Source organism: Petaurus breviceps, unplaced genomic scaffold (genome assembly GCF_028583685.1).
Source record: "Petaurus breviceps papuanus isolate PSGF00001 unplaced genomic scaffold, PetGlider_PUasm1.0 90823, whole genome shotgun sequence".
NCBI classification, from domain to species: domain Eukaryota; kingdom Metazoa; phylum Chordata; class Mammalia; order Diprotodontia; family Petauridae; genus Petaurus; species Petaurus breviceps.
Window position 1 is genome coordinate 3,713,310 of NW_027187352.1, and position 17,722 is coordinate 3,731,031.

The 17,722-nt window shown below is 41.0% G+C and overlaps 1 protein-coding gene across 1 annotated transcript in view; it reads right to left on the bottom strand.

Annotated features, from left to right (window-relative positions):
• The window catches only part of CHRDL2 (chordin like 2), an 83,141-nt gene that overhangs the window by 32,402 nt on the left and 33,017 nt on the right, over nt 1-17,722 (bottom strand). Inside the window, exon 5 of the mRNA XM_069070847.1 lies at nt 6,210-6,303. Coding sequence (XP_068926948.1) covers nt 6,210-6,303 — 94 coding nt within the window. The remainder of the gene's footprint in view (nt 1-6,209; nt 6,304-17,722) is intronic.

Consider the following 17,722-nt stretch of genomic DNA (forward strand, 5'->3'; position numbering starts at 1 on the left):
AGATTGAAAAGTGAAAAGAATACAAGATACTATTGTATTTATGGCTTGTTTGATTGAATAGATCATTTGATTCAGTAGAGCAAACCACTTAAAGGATCTCCTCTAACAAATAACTCCCACAAATATGTCAAAATCATACTGAATTCCTTGAAAGATGTAACAGCAGAGATAACTTTGCTCAATGACCCTCTGGTTATTACTATTGAGCAAGGCACCAAATAGGGAGATGGATGCCTTCCATACATACTAGAGGCAGTTCAGTGGTGCAGAAGATAGAACACTGGGCATGGAGTCAGGAAGACGAGTTCTAATGTGGCCTCTGATTTTCCTCAACTGCAGGATGAAGGAAATAATGATAGCACTTACCTCCTAAGACTGTTGTGCAGGATCAGTTGAGATACCATTTGTAAAATGCTTGGCATAGTGCCTGGCATGTAATGGGTGCTATATAAATGCTAGTTATTATTACTGTTACTTGCCACTATCATGAAGGATGTCCAGTGTGGGGTACAAAGGAAAGAGGGATTCCCTAAAACTGGTGGAATCTCTAAGAAGCTCTTGTTTGTGGGTGATGCTTTGCTGACTGCACCAAGCCCCAGGATGTAGCAGATTAAGATCCATAATTGCTCAAAAAAGTTTTTTTTCTGACTGTACACACAGGAAAAACCAAGTGAGTGAACAATATCTATTATCCAGATCAGGAGAAGCAATTGGAAGGATGACCCATAGAACTGGTCTATCCTTCAGTATATCTTGGGGAGACACTGCAAATGGCAATGAGCTCAATCCAGAGTTGAAGAGGAGGAGGAGAATGGGTTGAATTTCCTTTGGGAAATGGAACAGCTTTCAAATACCCCAAGCTTTCCCTTGAAATAAGGGCCCATCTTTTAAACAATAAAATTCTTCAGATGACTATAAATGATTGTGAATTAGAGGATGCCAGTCTCCGAAAAATTAAAGTTGCGTCACCCAAAAGGCAATTGTGAGGCACGTGGTATGTGTGAGCCTGCTGCAATATATTACAAAGGATGTCTTCAGAGAGATTGAAGACTTTCCCCTCCCCCCAAAAATGAGCTTGTCATGTACCAAGAGCAAAGGATGACTCTTGGAATTCCTGTGTGTTCTGCTAATATCCAGGCAATATCAAGATACCTAAAGAAAGGCTACTAGCATGTTGAATGGATCACTTTGTAGAATTTATGGGGGGGACATTAACATGAATCACACAGGATGGGTAGACGTGGATAAGTGGTGATCTGGAGTTTTTTGAGGCAGTACCCACACTGAGGAGATCACAGACCCAGAAAGGCACGTTCTGGGGATGGGTGCACATACTAAGGAAATAGAAGATCAATACAAAACATTAGCACAACCCCGTGAGAATAGCATCAAAAGTGTTAAAGCTCAAAGTGAACCAAGGTTCATAAGAAATGCTAAGGACAATGAAATAGGCTTTGAAAAGGCCAAATAACTTTGAAAGACTTAATAAATTTGATCAATGTAATGGGCAACTATGATTCTAGAGGACTGATGATCAACATACTGCCCACTCCCTGACAGAGAAGTGATGCATTAAAGTGTCAGAATGAAAGATAACTTTTTAGACACAGACTTTGTATCCACAGACTTGTAAAGATAGAATGAAAATGGTTAACGGGAAGTTGAAAGCCAGGGAAAGCCAAGAGATGGTAAGAGAATATCAAATTGCTTTCAACCAGATCAAGCTATCAGGACTGCTTTTGATAATCTCTGAAAAATCATGCAGAATGTGAGAGGACTGGATTCCTCACACCTAAGCACGGAAGTGGGCAAAGCTTGTCCCTATTTTCACAAATAGGTAGATTCCTTCATATGTGGGCCAGTAAGCTTGACTATCATTATTGGCAGAATTTCATAATGTATTATTAAAAGGAAGGTCTGTGAGCATTTTGAAAAGGAAGTGGTGATTCCCATGATCCAGAATGAGTTTATTAAAAAAAAATCCTGCCAGACCTATCACATTTTGGTTACTAGATTGGTAGATGATGGGAATGCCATTCAATTCCATTCCATAAGCATTTAACTGCCTGTGCTAGGTTCTGAGGATACAAAGACTTAGGATATAGTTGTTGCCCTCAAGGAGCTTACATTCTGCTGGGGATAGAGTAGGGATGATGGTGTTCCATAATACAAGCATACAAGTAAATAAATACAATGTGTATACAGACTAATTTCAAGAGGGGGAGAATACTGACAGTTTGGGGGGTGGGTCAGGAAAAGACTCATGTAGAAGCTGGAACCTATGCCAAGCTTCGAAAGTAAAGAAAGGATACAGCAAGTGGAAGTGAGGAGAGAACATTCAAACATGGGGGACAATTTACATAAAGGTGGAATAGGGAATAATCATGGTCTATCTGTATTTCATCAAGTCATTTGATAAACTAACTCCTTAATGTGATCATGACAGAGAAATGTGGGCAAGGTTGGTTGGATTGAGAAGTGATTGAATGAATGACCAGATCGATAAAGGGGTTTATGGATCAATGTTGATGTGGAGGAGGTTTTTCATGATCAGATCCCAAAGGATCTGTCCTTGTCTTTGTTCTAACCAACATTTTTTATCAGTAACTTGCTTGAAGGCCAAATAATATACTTGCCAAATGTGAGTATGATAGTATGAAGAGAAAGGGAAGAGGGAGAGAATAAGCATTTATCTCATTTGATGGGAAGCTGAAAAGGTTAGCTATACTGGATGACAGAATTCGGGCCTAAAATATCTTAGAAAGCTTGAAAAATGGGCTGAATGGATTGCAAATATATAGGTTTGTTTAGAAAACACAGTCCATATGAAGGTCTTAGTGTACCTCAAGCTTGGTGATGTCAACATATGCTAACCAAAAAAGTTAAACCATAATGTCCACAGGGAATCATTAACCTGAGTATCCTGTGTTCTTATCAAAGCACACATGTAGATCATTGTGTTCTGGGGTCATATTTTAGGGATGACTTTCATAAGTTAAAGCACATCCAGGGGAGGGACATCAGGATGGGGAGGGGACCAAAGACTGCCATATGAGGATCAGCTGAAAGAGCTAGAGATGTTTCATCTGGAGAGGAGAAGACTTAATGGAGAACATGATAGCTGTTCTTCTGTATTGTTCCAGAGGAAAAAGCTTCAGGGCACCAGATTTTGGCTCTGTATTAGATGAAGCTCGGTAACAATTAGACCTGTCTAAAAGTGAAATGGGATAGTGGGGGAGATAGTAAGCGCCCTATCCCTGGAAAGTTAGACACACAGGATCCATGGCTACCTATGGTCATAGGGTAGAGGTGATTCCTGCTTGGGTACAGATGGATTGGTGGCCTGTGCATCGAACTCCGAGAGTTTGTGATTCTATATTCTATGATGGAAGGTCTCACTCAGCAGAGGCAGTAACAAGGGCTACGCAAGTGTGAGGAATACAACAAAATGCTTATAACTTGCATCTACGATCTCAAGCAGGCCATGCCATTAGGATCAGGGCCAGGCACAAGTTTACATTACTGACTCAGAGGCAAAACTAGCTAATCATAGTGTGCCTCCCAGCTCTGACCTTTTATGTTCTGGGGTTCTTTTTAACTCTAAATGTCTACATTTTAAGGTCCTTTCCAGTCCTGACATTCTGTCCTACCTCCCTCCCACATTCTAAGGTCCTACCTTAACAATCCCAATGACAAATAAAGTCTCAAGGGCAAAAATGGTGAAAAAGTTCCTCTTGAGCACGTGTTAGATAACAGCTCCACACCATCCTCTAGTGGTAGCCCCAAGTACTGCAAACTCCTACTTCAGACCCTCCCTCCCAGTCCACTTCCTGAATCCATAGCTGTGATGGATGTGAGGAAGCCTCTTATTTCATAGCTAATGTGACACTAAACCCAAGTCCAACATAGTTTAAATAAAAGCATCCATTGAGACTCAGCTCATGAGTCACCTCCTCCGAGAAGTCTTCTCTGAACACCCCTACCCACCCTGATCTGGGTCAAGCAGTTCAGTTAATTATCCTCTAACTGTTCAGGATGTCAGGATGTATGTATGTGAAAGAGTCAGAGAGATTGTATGAGAAAGTGTGCGTGTGTGTGTGTGTGCATGCATGCGTGTGTGCGTGAAAAAGAGAGAGAGAATGTGAGAGAGAGAGAGAGAGAGAGAGAGAGAGAGAGAGAGAATATACGAGAATACAAGAGAGAGAGCAAATTGCCTTGGTGTGACATGACAAGTCTGGTCTCTGAGGCTAGACTGGGAAATAGGGACTCTGAGCAAGTCCCTTCACATCACTAGACCTCTATTTCCTCACTGTAAAATGGGGCTGCTATTGTACTAGTTACCCTCCTGGGATGTTGTGTCCCAATCTTAATTCTCTTTATAATTAACTCTCTATATAACTCAGGTTAATGATCACAGGCCACCAAAAGGGACTGATTAAGAGTAAGCAAGTACAAGGTGTAGTAGAAAGGTCCCTAGACTGGGGAGGATGGGGACAACAAGAGACCCGGGTTTTAATCTTGGCTCTGCCACTGATCCATTGTCTGAATTTTGGTCAGGGTGAAAACAAAATAGAATAGCAATAAAGGCAAATTTGTACAGTTGGGTTAAAAAACCCCAGCTTCTCAAGTATAAAATGGAAGAGGCATAGACAAACATCAGTTCATCTGAAAAAGATCTAGGGAGCAAGAAATCACTAAGTTAATAGCAAGCATTTATGTGGCACTTGAAGGTTTCCAAAGTGCTTTACATGGGTTACCTCTTTTGATTTTCATAATAGTTGTGAAGGTTTCTATTATTATCCCCATTTTACAGATAAGGAAATTGAGACTGGAAAAGAGGTTAAGTGACTTGCTTGGTGTCACATAGCTTAGTAAATATCTCCAGCAAGATTTGAAGGTCTTCCTGACTCCAAGTCAACACTAATTTATGCACTGTACCACCTAGCTCCCTCAATTGTTTGACCTAATGATCTCACTAGTGAGCAAGGAGGTAAGGAAGTAGAAGTGAAAACAACACTAAAAAATGGCCAAACCCTAACGATCTGTAATGACTGAATCTCCATCCTAGACTGCTCTCAGTAGGGAGGTGGGTAAGTATGGGGACAGAAAGCTGGATAGGCAGCCTGGTGTGGTAGATTTGTTGGTTGGCTTTGTCCAACTTATTCTTTGTTATGGGGGTGGATGGATTAAGAGAAGGAGTAGATCAGAAAAGGACTGTAGTGTAAAAACAGAAGACATCAATAACAAACTTTTAAAAGTCTTGGGTTCTTAGTAAACTGGAAGCTCCAGATAAATCAGCAGAGTGATACAAGAGCCAAGAAAGGGAAGGCAGCAGAAGTATTTCTTGTTGTATTGAGACATAGTGTCTGCAACTAGGAAGGTAAGAGTGCTGCTGTGTCCTTGTCAGACCCCAAGTGGAGAATTCGGTTCAGTTCTGGGGGCCATATTTAAAGAAGCATGTTGATCAGCTGGAGAGTATTCAGTTAAGCAGGATGATGCGAGGCCTTGACATCTTACTATATGAAGATTGGTTCAAGAAACTGGGGATGTTTTATCTGGAGAAGAGGAGATTTAAGGTAGACATGATACCTGTCTACTGGTATTTATTTAAAGGATCACCACATGGAAGAGAGATTGGACCCGTTCAGATTGAACTCAGAAGGCAGAATTAAGACCAAAGGTCAGAAGCAGAAAAAAGGAAAAATTTAGGTTTGACATGAGAAAAAAAAACTTCCTGGAAATTAGATCTATATAAAAGTAGCATTGTGGGTTAGTAGACTGACCCTCACTGGAGAGCTTCAAGGAAAGGGCATACCTTCTGGGAATGTTAGAGAAGGGATTCGTGTTTACGAAAAGATTGGAATAGATGGTCTCTGAGACCACTTCTGACTCTGTGTGTGATTCTGTAACATCTTATATTCTAAGGTCCCTTCTAACTCTGGCATCCTATGTTCTAAAGTTCCTTTCTCCTCTGACATCCCATGTTCTAAACTCCTTTCTAACTCTGGCATTCTCTGTTCTAAGGGTCCTCCCAGCTCTGACATTTTGGGTTCTAAGGCTCTTTCCAACTCTGCCATTCTGTGTTCTGAGGTCCCTTCCAGCTCTAACATTCTATGTTCTAAGCTCCCTCCAGCACTTTCATGCCATGTTCTGAGGTCCCTTCTAGCATCGATGATCTGGGGCAACCACACTGGCAGGCTTTGACTTACCTTTACAGGTGTGACAGCAGGAATCGGGCACTGGGACAGGTGTGGGGCAGCTGGTTTCAGGACAAGTCATGAGGCCACAGTAGATTTGGCCTTCCTGGGAAAAAGAACAGGGAGTAAGTTCAGTGAATGGGCCTGCTGCCCTTGGATGACTAGACACAGAATGTCAAAGCTGGAATGGACTTGAGATTATAGAACAAAGAATGTTCTACCACGCTGGAAAGGACCTTAGAACAGAGACCACAGAATGTCAGCTTTGGAAAGGGACCAAGAGATCTGGGATATTGAGAAAGCTGGTGGGAGGCAGAGGGTGTGTAAGTGGCCAGAGGGCTAAATTTAAGGTCAGAAAAAATCCAAGGTCAGGTTCTACTCTGACATTTTCCACTGCTTGGTCAGGCAAGTCACAACCTGAAGCTTAGTTTCCTTGTCTGTAAAATGTGAGGATGAGGGGCAGCTAGGTGGCACAGTGAATAGAACACCGGCCCTGGTGTCAGGGGGACCTGAGCTCAAATTCAGCCTTAGACACTTGACACACTTACTAGCTGTGTAACCTTAGGCAAGTCACTTAACCCCAATTGCCCTGCCTTCCCCTCTCCAAAAAAAAAAAAAAGCAAAAAAAAATGTGAGGATGAACACCTTCCTACCTTACAGGATAATTATGAGGCTCAAATGAATAATAAATGGCATTTATATAGCACTTTAAGGTTTGAAAAGTTTATATGTTAACAAAATTGATATTCACAACAACCCTGGGAGGAGAGTGTCATTATTGTCCCCATTTTACAGATGAGGAAAGTGCTCTATTCCTATCCCCAGCATTTAGCAAAGTACCTGCCACAGAGTCAGGGCTTAATTAATGCTTGTTGATTTGGCTTAACCTGGGAAGGGTGAAGTGAGTTGCTTAGAATCACACATGGAGTAAGTGTCTGAATCTTAGGGGTCTTGTCTTTAGCCTGTTTGCATATATCTGTTTGCTTGTTGTCTCCCCCATTGGATTGTAAGCTCCTTGAAGCCAGGGACTGCCTTTTGCTTCTTTTTGTATGTCTAGGGTTCAGCATAGTGCCTGGCACATAGCAGCTGCTTAGTTTATTAACTGATTGTTAACAGTTATCATTAGTCAGTCGACTGACTCAGGATTCAAACTCAGGGCTTCCTGATTCTAAATCCAACATTCCATCCACATCACTATCTAGCTGCCTCATATATCCTTATCATTCATCATCTATTCAATGAGGTCATAGGTACAAAGGACCACATGGGTCAGTTATCATGAAGATTGAGTTTAAGATTTACAGAAAAATTTCAGTCCTGTTTGGATTCAGTGACCTCCATGTAAAAAGTCAGGGATGCAATGACTGCCTTTTAGAAAGAGGTGTCATTGAATAGGGTGGGAAGGACATCATATCAGGAACCTGGAGACTTGGATTCTCATCTTGTTTCTTCCACTAACTTGTTTTATGATCTGGACAAGCCATTTCCCTTCTAGGGATCTTAGGCTCCTGGTCTGTAAAAGGAGGGGATTGGACTTACTGACCTCCATGGTGTCCACAAGCTCCAGTGACCTGATATTTTTGTCAAAATCATTAAGGAATTTTGACTATTTCCACAGTACTTAATGGCTTGGAAAGCTCTGGCTTCCCAGCGACCCCATGGGGTAGGAAGTTTGATTAATTTGCAGAGGAGAAAGGTGAAGTTCAGAGAAGTTACATAGTCATAGAGCTAGGAAATGTCAGAGACAAGATTCAAACCCAGATCTCCTGACTGCATGCCCAACAGCCTTTTCACTATACAGTGTTAAATAGAATAAGCCTCACTTAACTGGAAAATAAGAGTAACTTTCATTTCTGTGGTATAGTCTAGTTATCATTATTGCCTTCGATTCTCACAAAAGAGGACAGGGTGTGGATTTTGATCCCCATTTTGTGAAGGAGCAAATTAAAACTCAGAACCAAGTTCAAAGCCAGTCTCTTCTTTGTCTTACAACAGGCTGCCTTCCAAGTGTGCTGATGTATAACTCCTCATTCCCATATTACACTGCATCAGTGAGTTATATTACACTATGATTTCATTCATATAGTAGATATTTGATCCCAGTCATTCCATCACCCCTCTGCCTTTACTTGAGGGAAAAAGAAAAGACTAAATGAGGTTAAAGGCCCCTCCCAGTTCTGACATTCTGTGTTCTAAGCGCCCTCCCAGTTCTGACATTCTGTGTTCTAAGCACCCTCCCAGCTTTGACATTTTCTTTGTTCTAAGGACCTTCTCAGCTCTGACATTTTTTGTATTCTAAGGTCCCTCCCAGTTCTGACATTCTGTGTTCTAAGGTCCCTCCCAGATCTGACATTCGGTGTTCTAAAAGCCTCTTGCAGCTCTGGCATTTTCTGTGTTCTAAGGGCCCAGCCAACTCTGACATTCGGTGTTCTATGTTCTAAGGATTCTTCTCACTCTGCTATTTTCTATTCTAAAGTTCCTTCAAGCTGACATTTTATGTTCTACATTTTAAGGTCCTTTCCAGCTCTGATATTCTATGGTCTAAGTAAAAAAAATTGCCAAATGCCCCTATCCAAATCTGTGGTTTCTTCTCATCCAAGGGGCGGCTTACAGGTGTGAAATTATGGTGTGTGCGGGCATGAGCTGTGTGTATACAGAGTGATCTATTTCACCAGCCTGGGACGTGCTGAGCAGGGCAGAACCAGGGAATATTTAGATTGGTAAGGTTTCCGAGGCCAGGAGAGGCCATACTCAGCAGTTTTCACCTCTCCTTTCCCAAGGCTCTGGAATAGTTCTCTAAGCAAAGCCACCACAGTCTCCTCACCCAGCCGCCTTCTTGGCACCCACAGATCCTCCAGATCTGGGGAGACTCAGCACAAGGGTAAACTGTGTAAGCGCCAGTGGGCCGCCCATCCTGGAAGGGCAGAACTGTGGCACGGCTCGGCCCTCGGGGTCAAGTGGAGTCAAGGGGTTTGAAAGTAGGTCACTCCTAGAGGCTGCCCCTGCGCTCAGCTCAGTGGGAACTTTGGGACACCTTGAGAGAAGAGACTGTGGAGTACAGTGGAAACATCACTGCACTGGGAGTCAGAAGAGCCGGGTTTGAATCCCAGGGCCTGCCTGCCTCCTCTCCCCACTCTAGCCAACCCCCAGGAAATAGCTAAGCCAAAGATAAGGCCCAAAGTCCTGAAGTAGAAAAAGCTTTTGTCCACGGGTTCTGACACCTGTGGGGTTCAGTATCTACTTCAGTATCTACTTTGTGTGCCCTTCCTTCTTAGAGGGATAGGAAGGAAGGAAGGAAAGAAGGGAGGGAAAGAGGGAGGAAGAAATGAAGGAAACATTTATTAAGTGCCTACCATGTGCTAAACACTTTACAAATAATATCTCAGTTAATCCACACTGGGAGATAGGTATTATTATTATTACTATTATTCCCATTTTCAGTTGAGGAAACTGAGGCAGATAGCAATTAAGTGACTTTCTGTCATACAACTAATAAGTTTCTGAAGGTGCATTTGAATTCAGGTCTTCCTGACTCCAGGCTCAGTGGCTCTATCCACTGTTCTCCCCAAATGCATCTAAGGGAACCAACAACAGCCATTGTCAAGCATGTGGAGGGCTACATACTATTGATGTGACCAGGCAAGTCACTTAACCTTGTTGGGCCACAGTTCCTCAACTGAAAAATGACTGGGCTGGACCAGATGGGTTCAAAGGGCCCTTTCAACTTCAAATCCATGATCCTTTAAATAAACATTGAGAAATCACCTACTATATGGATGCAGGACTCTGTACTGGGTGCTAGCAGAGCACTGATCTTGACATCAGAAGCACTGGGTTTGAGTCCTGCCTCAGACACTTAGCTGAGTTACTCTGGACAAAAGACTTTACCTCTCTAAGGCTTACCTACCTTATTCAGTGCAGTGTGAAAATTAGTCTCAAGGATGTGGGCTTGAACCTCACATTTGGGCACAACTCGTGTGTGTGTGTGTGTGTGTGTGTGTGTGCAAGTACACACATGCACTCCATAGGCTGATACTGGGGTTCCTAACCTGGAATCTATGAATTTGTTGTTTTTTTAAAAAAAATAGTTTAATAACTGCATTTTTATGTGATTGATTTCCTTCATCATCCCAGGTGGTTTATTTTATGCATTTAAAAACATTCTGACAAAGGGACCTGGTACACACACAAAAAAAGTTAAGAACTTTTGTGGAGAAAACGATGTACTAAGAGTAGAGGATCCTGGGTTTGACAACAACTTCCAATAGTTACTAGACATATAAGACCTTGGTTACTAGTTACTAGACATATAAGTCACTGAATTTAGTACCTCAGTTTCATCATCTGTAAATTTGTAAATCTTAATATCTGTACTACCTACCACTTATGGTTATTTTAAAGACAAATCTTCGTGAGCCTTTGAGTACTATAAAAATGACTTTGCATTATCAGAACAGATGAAATAAAGTAGGAGCCCTCTGTCTGAAGAAGTGAAGGGTGGAAGGAGAAGAAGCTGAACTCTGGCCTTCAGGGATGAGGTGAGACTTTATGATGGTGGACACTGACCACTGTTTTCAGTTTCCTGAAACCAGCTTTAAATTATAGCATAAGGTATCCTGGATAGATAGAAAGCAGAACTTCCTAACCTCTTCATCTAGTGGTACTTAATTTTGGGTGTCCTGGTCACCTTTAGTAGTCTAGGAAAGCCTATGGACCCCTCCTCAGAATCCTGTTTTTAGATAATTGAAGGAAATGCTGAATTTAAGTAGGTGGCGAGTACAATTTAAAATGCTTTTCCCCCTCCACCCCTATCCGAGTTCATGATCTCCCTTAAATATCTCTCCATGGATCCCAGGTTAAGAACCCCAGCTTTAGGGACTTGTGGCGAGGCATCTTGTGGCGAGGAACTGTTTCATTTTTGTCTCTGAATCCAGCCATATGAAAGGTGCTTAGTAAATACAAAATGTGATCTGAGCATGTGATTAGAATGGATGAACAAGGAGGGTTGCAGCATCATCTCCCTAGAGGCTCTTGTTAAGAATGGGACAGGGAGCTGGGGAAGGGCAGGGCATCCCATTGATTTGGAACTGAATTATGGTTAAAGGGATGTCTGAGGAAAATCCATTAGCCAATCCATGGTCTATAAATTTCTGTTTGGTCTTCTAGAGGAAGGGTTATTCGGGTAAGAAAAGATACCTGTCTTCTCTACAGCTATCTGGGGCTCGCTGAAAGGAAGTATGTTCCTCTGCCAGTCAGTCAGACTGTCAGTCAGCATGCTTTTAAGTTCTCGTAAATGTGCCTTGGCCCCTGGGCTAAGCACTAGGGATACAAAGAAGGGCTAAAATATGATCTCTTCTCTCCAGGAGCTCATATTTTAATGGAGGAGACAACATGCAAATAACTTCCTACAGTATACACACAGAATAAATGGAAGGTAATTTTAGAGGGCAGGGCTAGAGCTGGGGGATTTGGGAGGGCCCTCCTAGGATCTGAGGTGAAGCTAGGGACACCAGTAAGCAGAGGTGGGGAGGGAGAGTGTTCCAGGCCTGGTGCAAAGTGGGAGCTAAGTCATGAAATGGGTAAATGGAGTATTGTGTTCAAGGAACAGCAAGAAGACCAAGGGATTTAGATTAGAAGAGGGTATGAAGGGGAGTACAGAGTAAAGAGGGTCAGCTAGGTGGTGCAGTAGAGTGCCAGGGTCGGAATCAGGAAGACCTGAGTTCAAATATGGCCTCAGACAGTTACTAGCTGTGTGACCCTGGACAAGTCACTTAACCCTGTTTGCCTCAGTTTCCTCATCTGTAAGATGAGCCTGAGAAGGAAATGGCAAACCACTCTAGTATTTTTTGCCAACAAAACCCCAAATGAGGTCACAAAGAATTAGATGTGACTAAAAAACAACTGAACTACAAAGTGTAAGGAGACTAGAAAAATGGGGTGGGGTGGGGCCTATTTTTTTCTCAGAAAAGGTACTACTTAAGGGCAAGGGCCACATCTCCTCCTCAGACTGGGGGGTCCCTGAAGGGAAAAGTTGTGTCTCTGTAACTACTTGTGCTCAGTCCCCAGTGACTGATTGGTTGACTGACATTTTGGGTGTTCACTTTAGAGTGCCTTCCTTCTGTTTTGCTAAAAAAGTTAGTAAATGCCTCCATGCCCTTGGAAGAATTAGAGCCAGAATCCAGACAGTTTGCAGAGAAGCATGCTGGGTTGGGCCCTGGGCTGAGAGGTTCCCCTCCATTGCTTGGCTCTGAGCACTCTGCTGAGGATGCCTGTGAATGGCTATTTCTGTGTATGCTATGAGGACTGGAAGGAAATGTTGAGCACTGATGCATGGGGGGAAGGCAGGATCCAAAAGGCTTGGCTGGCAAGGGAAGAGGGGGTGGGCGGGAAGCCGAGGATGAAGGGCTTGCCGGGGCCAGCTAAACAATGGAGACTAATAATGAAGATGATGATCATAGCTGACATTTCTACAGTGCTTTCATGTTCACCAAGTGCTTTTCATCTCTCGTCTCCCTTTGATCCTCACAACAGCCCTGATGAGGTTGGGTGGCGTCAGTATTATCACTTCTATTCTACTGATGAAGAAACTGTGGGTCAGAGGGGTGACGTGACTTGCTTAGGGTCACACAGTCAGGCAAGTAGCATAGTTGGCATTCAAGCCTGGAACATAAACATACCAGAAGAGGGAGCAACCTATTCATTTTTCCTTTTCAAAAGGAAATTGAGGCTCACAGCAGTTAAATGATGAATCCAAAGTCATTGAGGTAGTAGGAAGGAAAGATGGGATTCAGACCCAAGCTCCAGGACTTCTACTCTGAGGCTGTAACCTGGCCACAACAATCCTAATGATTGTGTAACTAATAATAGCTGCATTTATGAAGCACCTACTATGTGCCGGGCACTGTGATAAGTGCTTTACAAATATCATTTCATTTTATTCTCACAACAATTCTGGGAGGTAGGTGCTCCATTTTACAGTTGAGAAAACTAAAGCTAAGTGACTTGCCCATGGTCACAAGTATTGGGGCAGCTAGGTGGAGTGAATAGAGTGCAGGGCCTAGAGACAGAAAGACTTGAGTTCAAATTTTGCCTCAGCTGTGTGTCCCTGGGCAAGTCATTTAACCCTTTTTGCCTCAGTTTCCTTATGTGCAAAATGAGCTGGAGAAGGAAATGGCAAACCACTTCAATATCTTTGCCAAGAAAGCCCCAAACAGGGTCATGAAGAGTTGGACATAACTGAAAGCAACTAAAGTAAGGGACTAAGGCTGGATTTGAATTTAGGTCTTCCTGACTGCAGGCTTAATGATCTATCCACTGAGCCACCAAGTTGCCTTGATTTTCCTCAATGCCTGTTTCTGGCTCTCTCTTTTCGTGGTACTTGATACCAGGACTGCACAGTCTGTGGGACAGAGGAGTCTCTCCTGGATAATTCTCGCCCTTTTGTCTACCCTCCAACCCAGAGCTCTTTTGGTCTTGCTCACTCCTCTAAGAAAGGTGAGAATATGGGGGGCAGTGGGTGGGTTGAGACAAGAATAAGTACTCCCCCTTCTAGAGCATTTTGTAATACAAAATTCTCTTCTTTTATCGTCTCTGTGGGATAGGTGGTATCAGGGTCATTATCTCCTTTTTGTAAAGGAGGAAACCAAGACCCAGAGAGATTAAGTGATTTGCCAGGGTCACACAGTTTACAAATGTCAAACCTATGTCTGGTGTTCTCTTTAATAGGCCATATTGATGGGGTCAGAGCCCAAGATGGTGGAGAGAAACCAGGAAATTGTCTGAGGGCTCCCCAGTTTCCCTCGGAAACAAAGTTATATCAAGCCTCTAAATGGATTCTAGAGCAAGAAAACTTACAAAAAGATGGAGTCAAAACAATTTTCCAGCTTAAGATAACTTAGAAGGGTCTTTCTCACTTGGGTAAAAGGAGAGTACAGTCCGGCACAGGTGGTGTCCGGGCAATCCAGCAGGAGGCTCTTAGCCACAGCACAGAGCAGCAACTGAGGCCCTGTGGTTCTGACTCAGCAGGCCAGCTGTGAGGCCTCCAACCCCAGCATAGAAGGCAAACTGCCAACCCTGGAACTCTGACACAATAGGCTGGACTATGTGGGGCCACCCCAGTGCAGTGGGCAACCTGTTAGCACCTAAGGCCGTGGTGCAGAAAGCCAGTGACCAGAACCCTAGCCTCAGCACAAGAATCTTGAGTCAGTACCCCTGTGCCCTAGGAGCAGAGCTCAACTTTAAAAGTCACAAAATAGTCTAAAAATGAGTGAAAAATAGAAAGGAATCCTGACCATAGAAAGCTACTATGGTGACAATGAAGATCAAAACACAAACTCAGAAGAAGACAACAGTGTCAAAATGCCTACATGCAAAGCTTCAAAGGTGAATGTGAATTGGTCTCAAGGCCAAAAAGTCTTCTTCAAAGAGCTTTAAAAGTATTTTAAAAATCAAATGAGACATGTAGAAGAAAAATTGTGAAAAGAAACAAGAATTATAGAAGAGACAGTCAGAAACTTGGAAAAAGAAGGAAAAAATTGACTGAAGAAAACAATTTCTCTAAAAATACAATTGGCCAAATGGAAAAAAATCCACTGAAGAAAAAAACTCCTTAAAAAGTAGAACTGGTCAAATGGAAAAGGAAGTAAAAAACTAACTGAAGAAAATAATTCTTTAAAAGTTAGAATTAGGGAAGTAGAAGCTAATGAATCTATGAGACATCAAGAATCAGTCAAGCAAAATCAAAAGAATTAAAAATAGAAGAAAATATAAAATACCTCATTGGAAAAAAAAAACTCCCCTGGAAAATAGATCCAGAAGAGATAATTTAAGAATTGTTGAAGATATGTACCCGAAAGCTATGATAAAAAAAAAAAAGAGCCTGGATGGCATCTTTCAAGAAATTATCAAGGAAAACTGCCTTGATATCCCAGAACCAGATGGCAAAATAGTTATTGAAAGAATCTGCTAATCACCTCCTGAAAGAGATTCCAAGATGAAAACTTCAAGGAATATTGTAGCCAAATTTCAGAATTATCAGGTCAAGGAGAAAATACTGTAAGCAGCCAGAAAGAAACAATTCAAATATAAAGGAGCCATAGTCAGGACTACACAGGACTTAGCAACTTCTATATTAAAGGATCAGAGGGCTTGAAATATGATATTCTGGAAGGCAAAGGAGTTTGGATTACAACCAAGAATCAACTACCCAGCAAAACCGAACATAATCTTTCAGGGAAAGGATGGACATTCAATGAAATAGGGGACTTTCCAACTTTCCTGGTGAAAAGACAAGAGCTGAATAGAAAATTTGATCTTCAAATACAAGACTCAAGGGAAGCATAAAAAGATAAACAGTAAAGGAAAAAAAACACATTATTCAATAAGGTTAAACTGTTTACATCCCTACATGGGAAGATGAGTACAAACAACAAATCATAAAAACAGTCTATAATTTCATCAAAGAGAATGACAATAATGAGACAACATACCAACATTTATGAGATGCAAAGAATTTCTTAAGGGAAATTTTATATCTCTAAACTCATACATGAATAAAATAGATAAATAGGAGATCAATAAATTGGGCATGCAACTAAAAACAAACTAGAAAAAGAACAAATTAAAAATCCCCAATTAAATACCAAATTAGAAATTCTGAAATCAAAGGAGAGATTAATGAAATAAAAAAATAAGAAAATTATTGGACTAATAAATAAAACTAAGATCTGGTTTTATGAAAAAATAAATAAAATGGACAAACATTTGGTTAATTTGATTTCAGAAGAGAAAGAAGAAAATCAAATTACCAGTATCAAAAATTGAAAAGGTGAATTCACTACTAATGAAGAAGAAATTAAAGCAACAATTAGGAGCTATTTTGTCCAACTACATCAATAAATATGACAATCTAAATGAAATGGATGAATAATTACAAAAATATAAACTGCTTGGGGAGGCTAGGTGGCACAGTAAATAGAGCAGCGGCCCTGAAGTCAGGAGGACCTGAGTTCCAATGCGGCCTCAGGCATTTAACACAAAAACTAGCCGTGTGACCTTGGGCAAGTCACTTAACCCCAATTGCCCTCCAAAAAAACTATACACACACACACACACATAAACTGCTCAGATTAGTAGAAGAGGAAATATAATACTTAAATAATCCCATTTTAGAAAAAGAAATTGAACAAGCCATCAATGAATTACCTAAGAAAAAATCTCCAGGGCCAGATGGATTTACAAGTAAATTCTACCAAACATTTGAAGAACAATTAATTCCAATACTGTATAAACTATCTGGGAAAATAGGAAAAGAGGGAGTCCTACCAAATTCCTTTTATGACACAAATATGGTGCTGATACTTCAATCAGGAAGAGTCAAAACAGAGAAAGAAAATTATAGACCAATTTCCCTAGTGAACAGTGATGCAAAAATTTTAAATGAAATATTAGTAAAGAGATTACAGCAATTTATCATGAGTATAATACACTATGACCAGGTGGGATTTATACCAGGAATATAGGGCTGGTTCAATATTAAGAAAACTATCAGCATAATTGACCACATCAGTAACAAAACAAACAGAAATTACATGATTATCTCAATAGATGCAGAAAAAGATTTTGACAAAATACAATACCCATTCCTATTAAAAAACACTAGAGAGCATAGCAATAAATGGAGTTTTCCTTAAAATGATAAGTAGTATCTATCTTAAACCATCAGCAAGCATTATATGTAATGAGGATAAGCTAAAATCATTTCCAATAAGATTGGGGATGAAACAAGGATGTTCATTGTCACCACTGTTATTCAATATTGTACTAGAAATGTTAGTTTTAGCAATAAGAGAAGAAAAAGAAATTGAAGGAATTAGAATAAGCAATAAGGAAACAAAATTATCACTCTTTGCAGATGATATGATGGTATACTTGGAGAATACTAGAGAATCAACTAAAAAACTACTCGAACAAGTTTTAAAAAGTTGCAGGATGGGGCGGCTAGGTGGAGCAGTGAATAGTTCAAATGCAACCTGAGACACTTAACACAAAAACCAGCTGTGTGACCTTGGGCAAGTCGCTTAACCCCAATTGCCCTCCAAAAAGCAAAAAAAAAAAATTTGCAGGATGTAAAATAAATCCACATAAATCATCAGCATTTCTATATGTTACCAACAAAGCCCAGCAGCAAGAGATAGAAAGAGAAATTCCATCGAAAATAACTATAGATAATATAAAATATTTGGGATTCTACCTTGCCAAGAAGAAACCCAGGAACTATATGAACACAATTACAAAACATTTTCACACAAATAAAGTCAGTTTAAACAACTGGGAAAATATCAATTGCTCATGTGTAGGCTGAGTTAATATAATAAAAATGACAATCCTACCTAAATTAATTTACTTATTCAGTGCCATGTCAATTAAACTACCAAAAAAGTTTAGAGCTAGAAAAAATAATAACATAATTAATAATAATTTCTGGAAGAACAAAAGGTCAAGAATATCAAGGGAATTAATTTTTG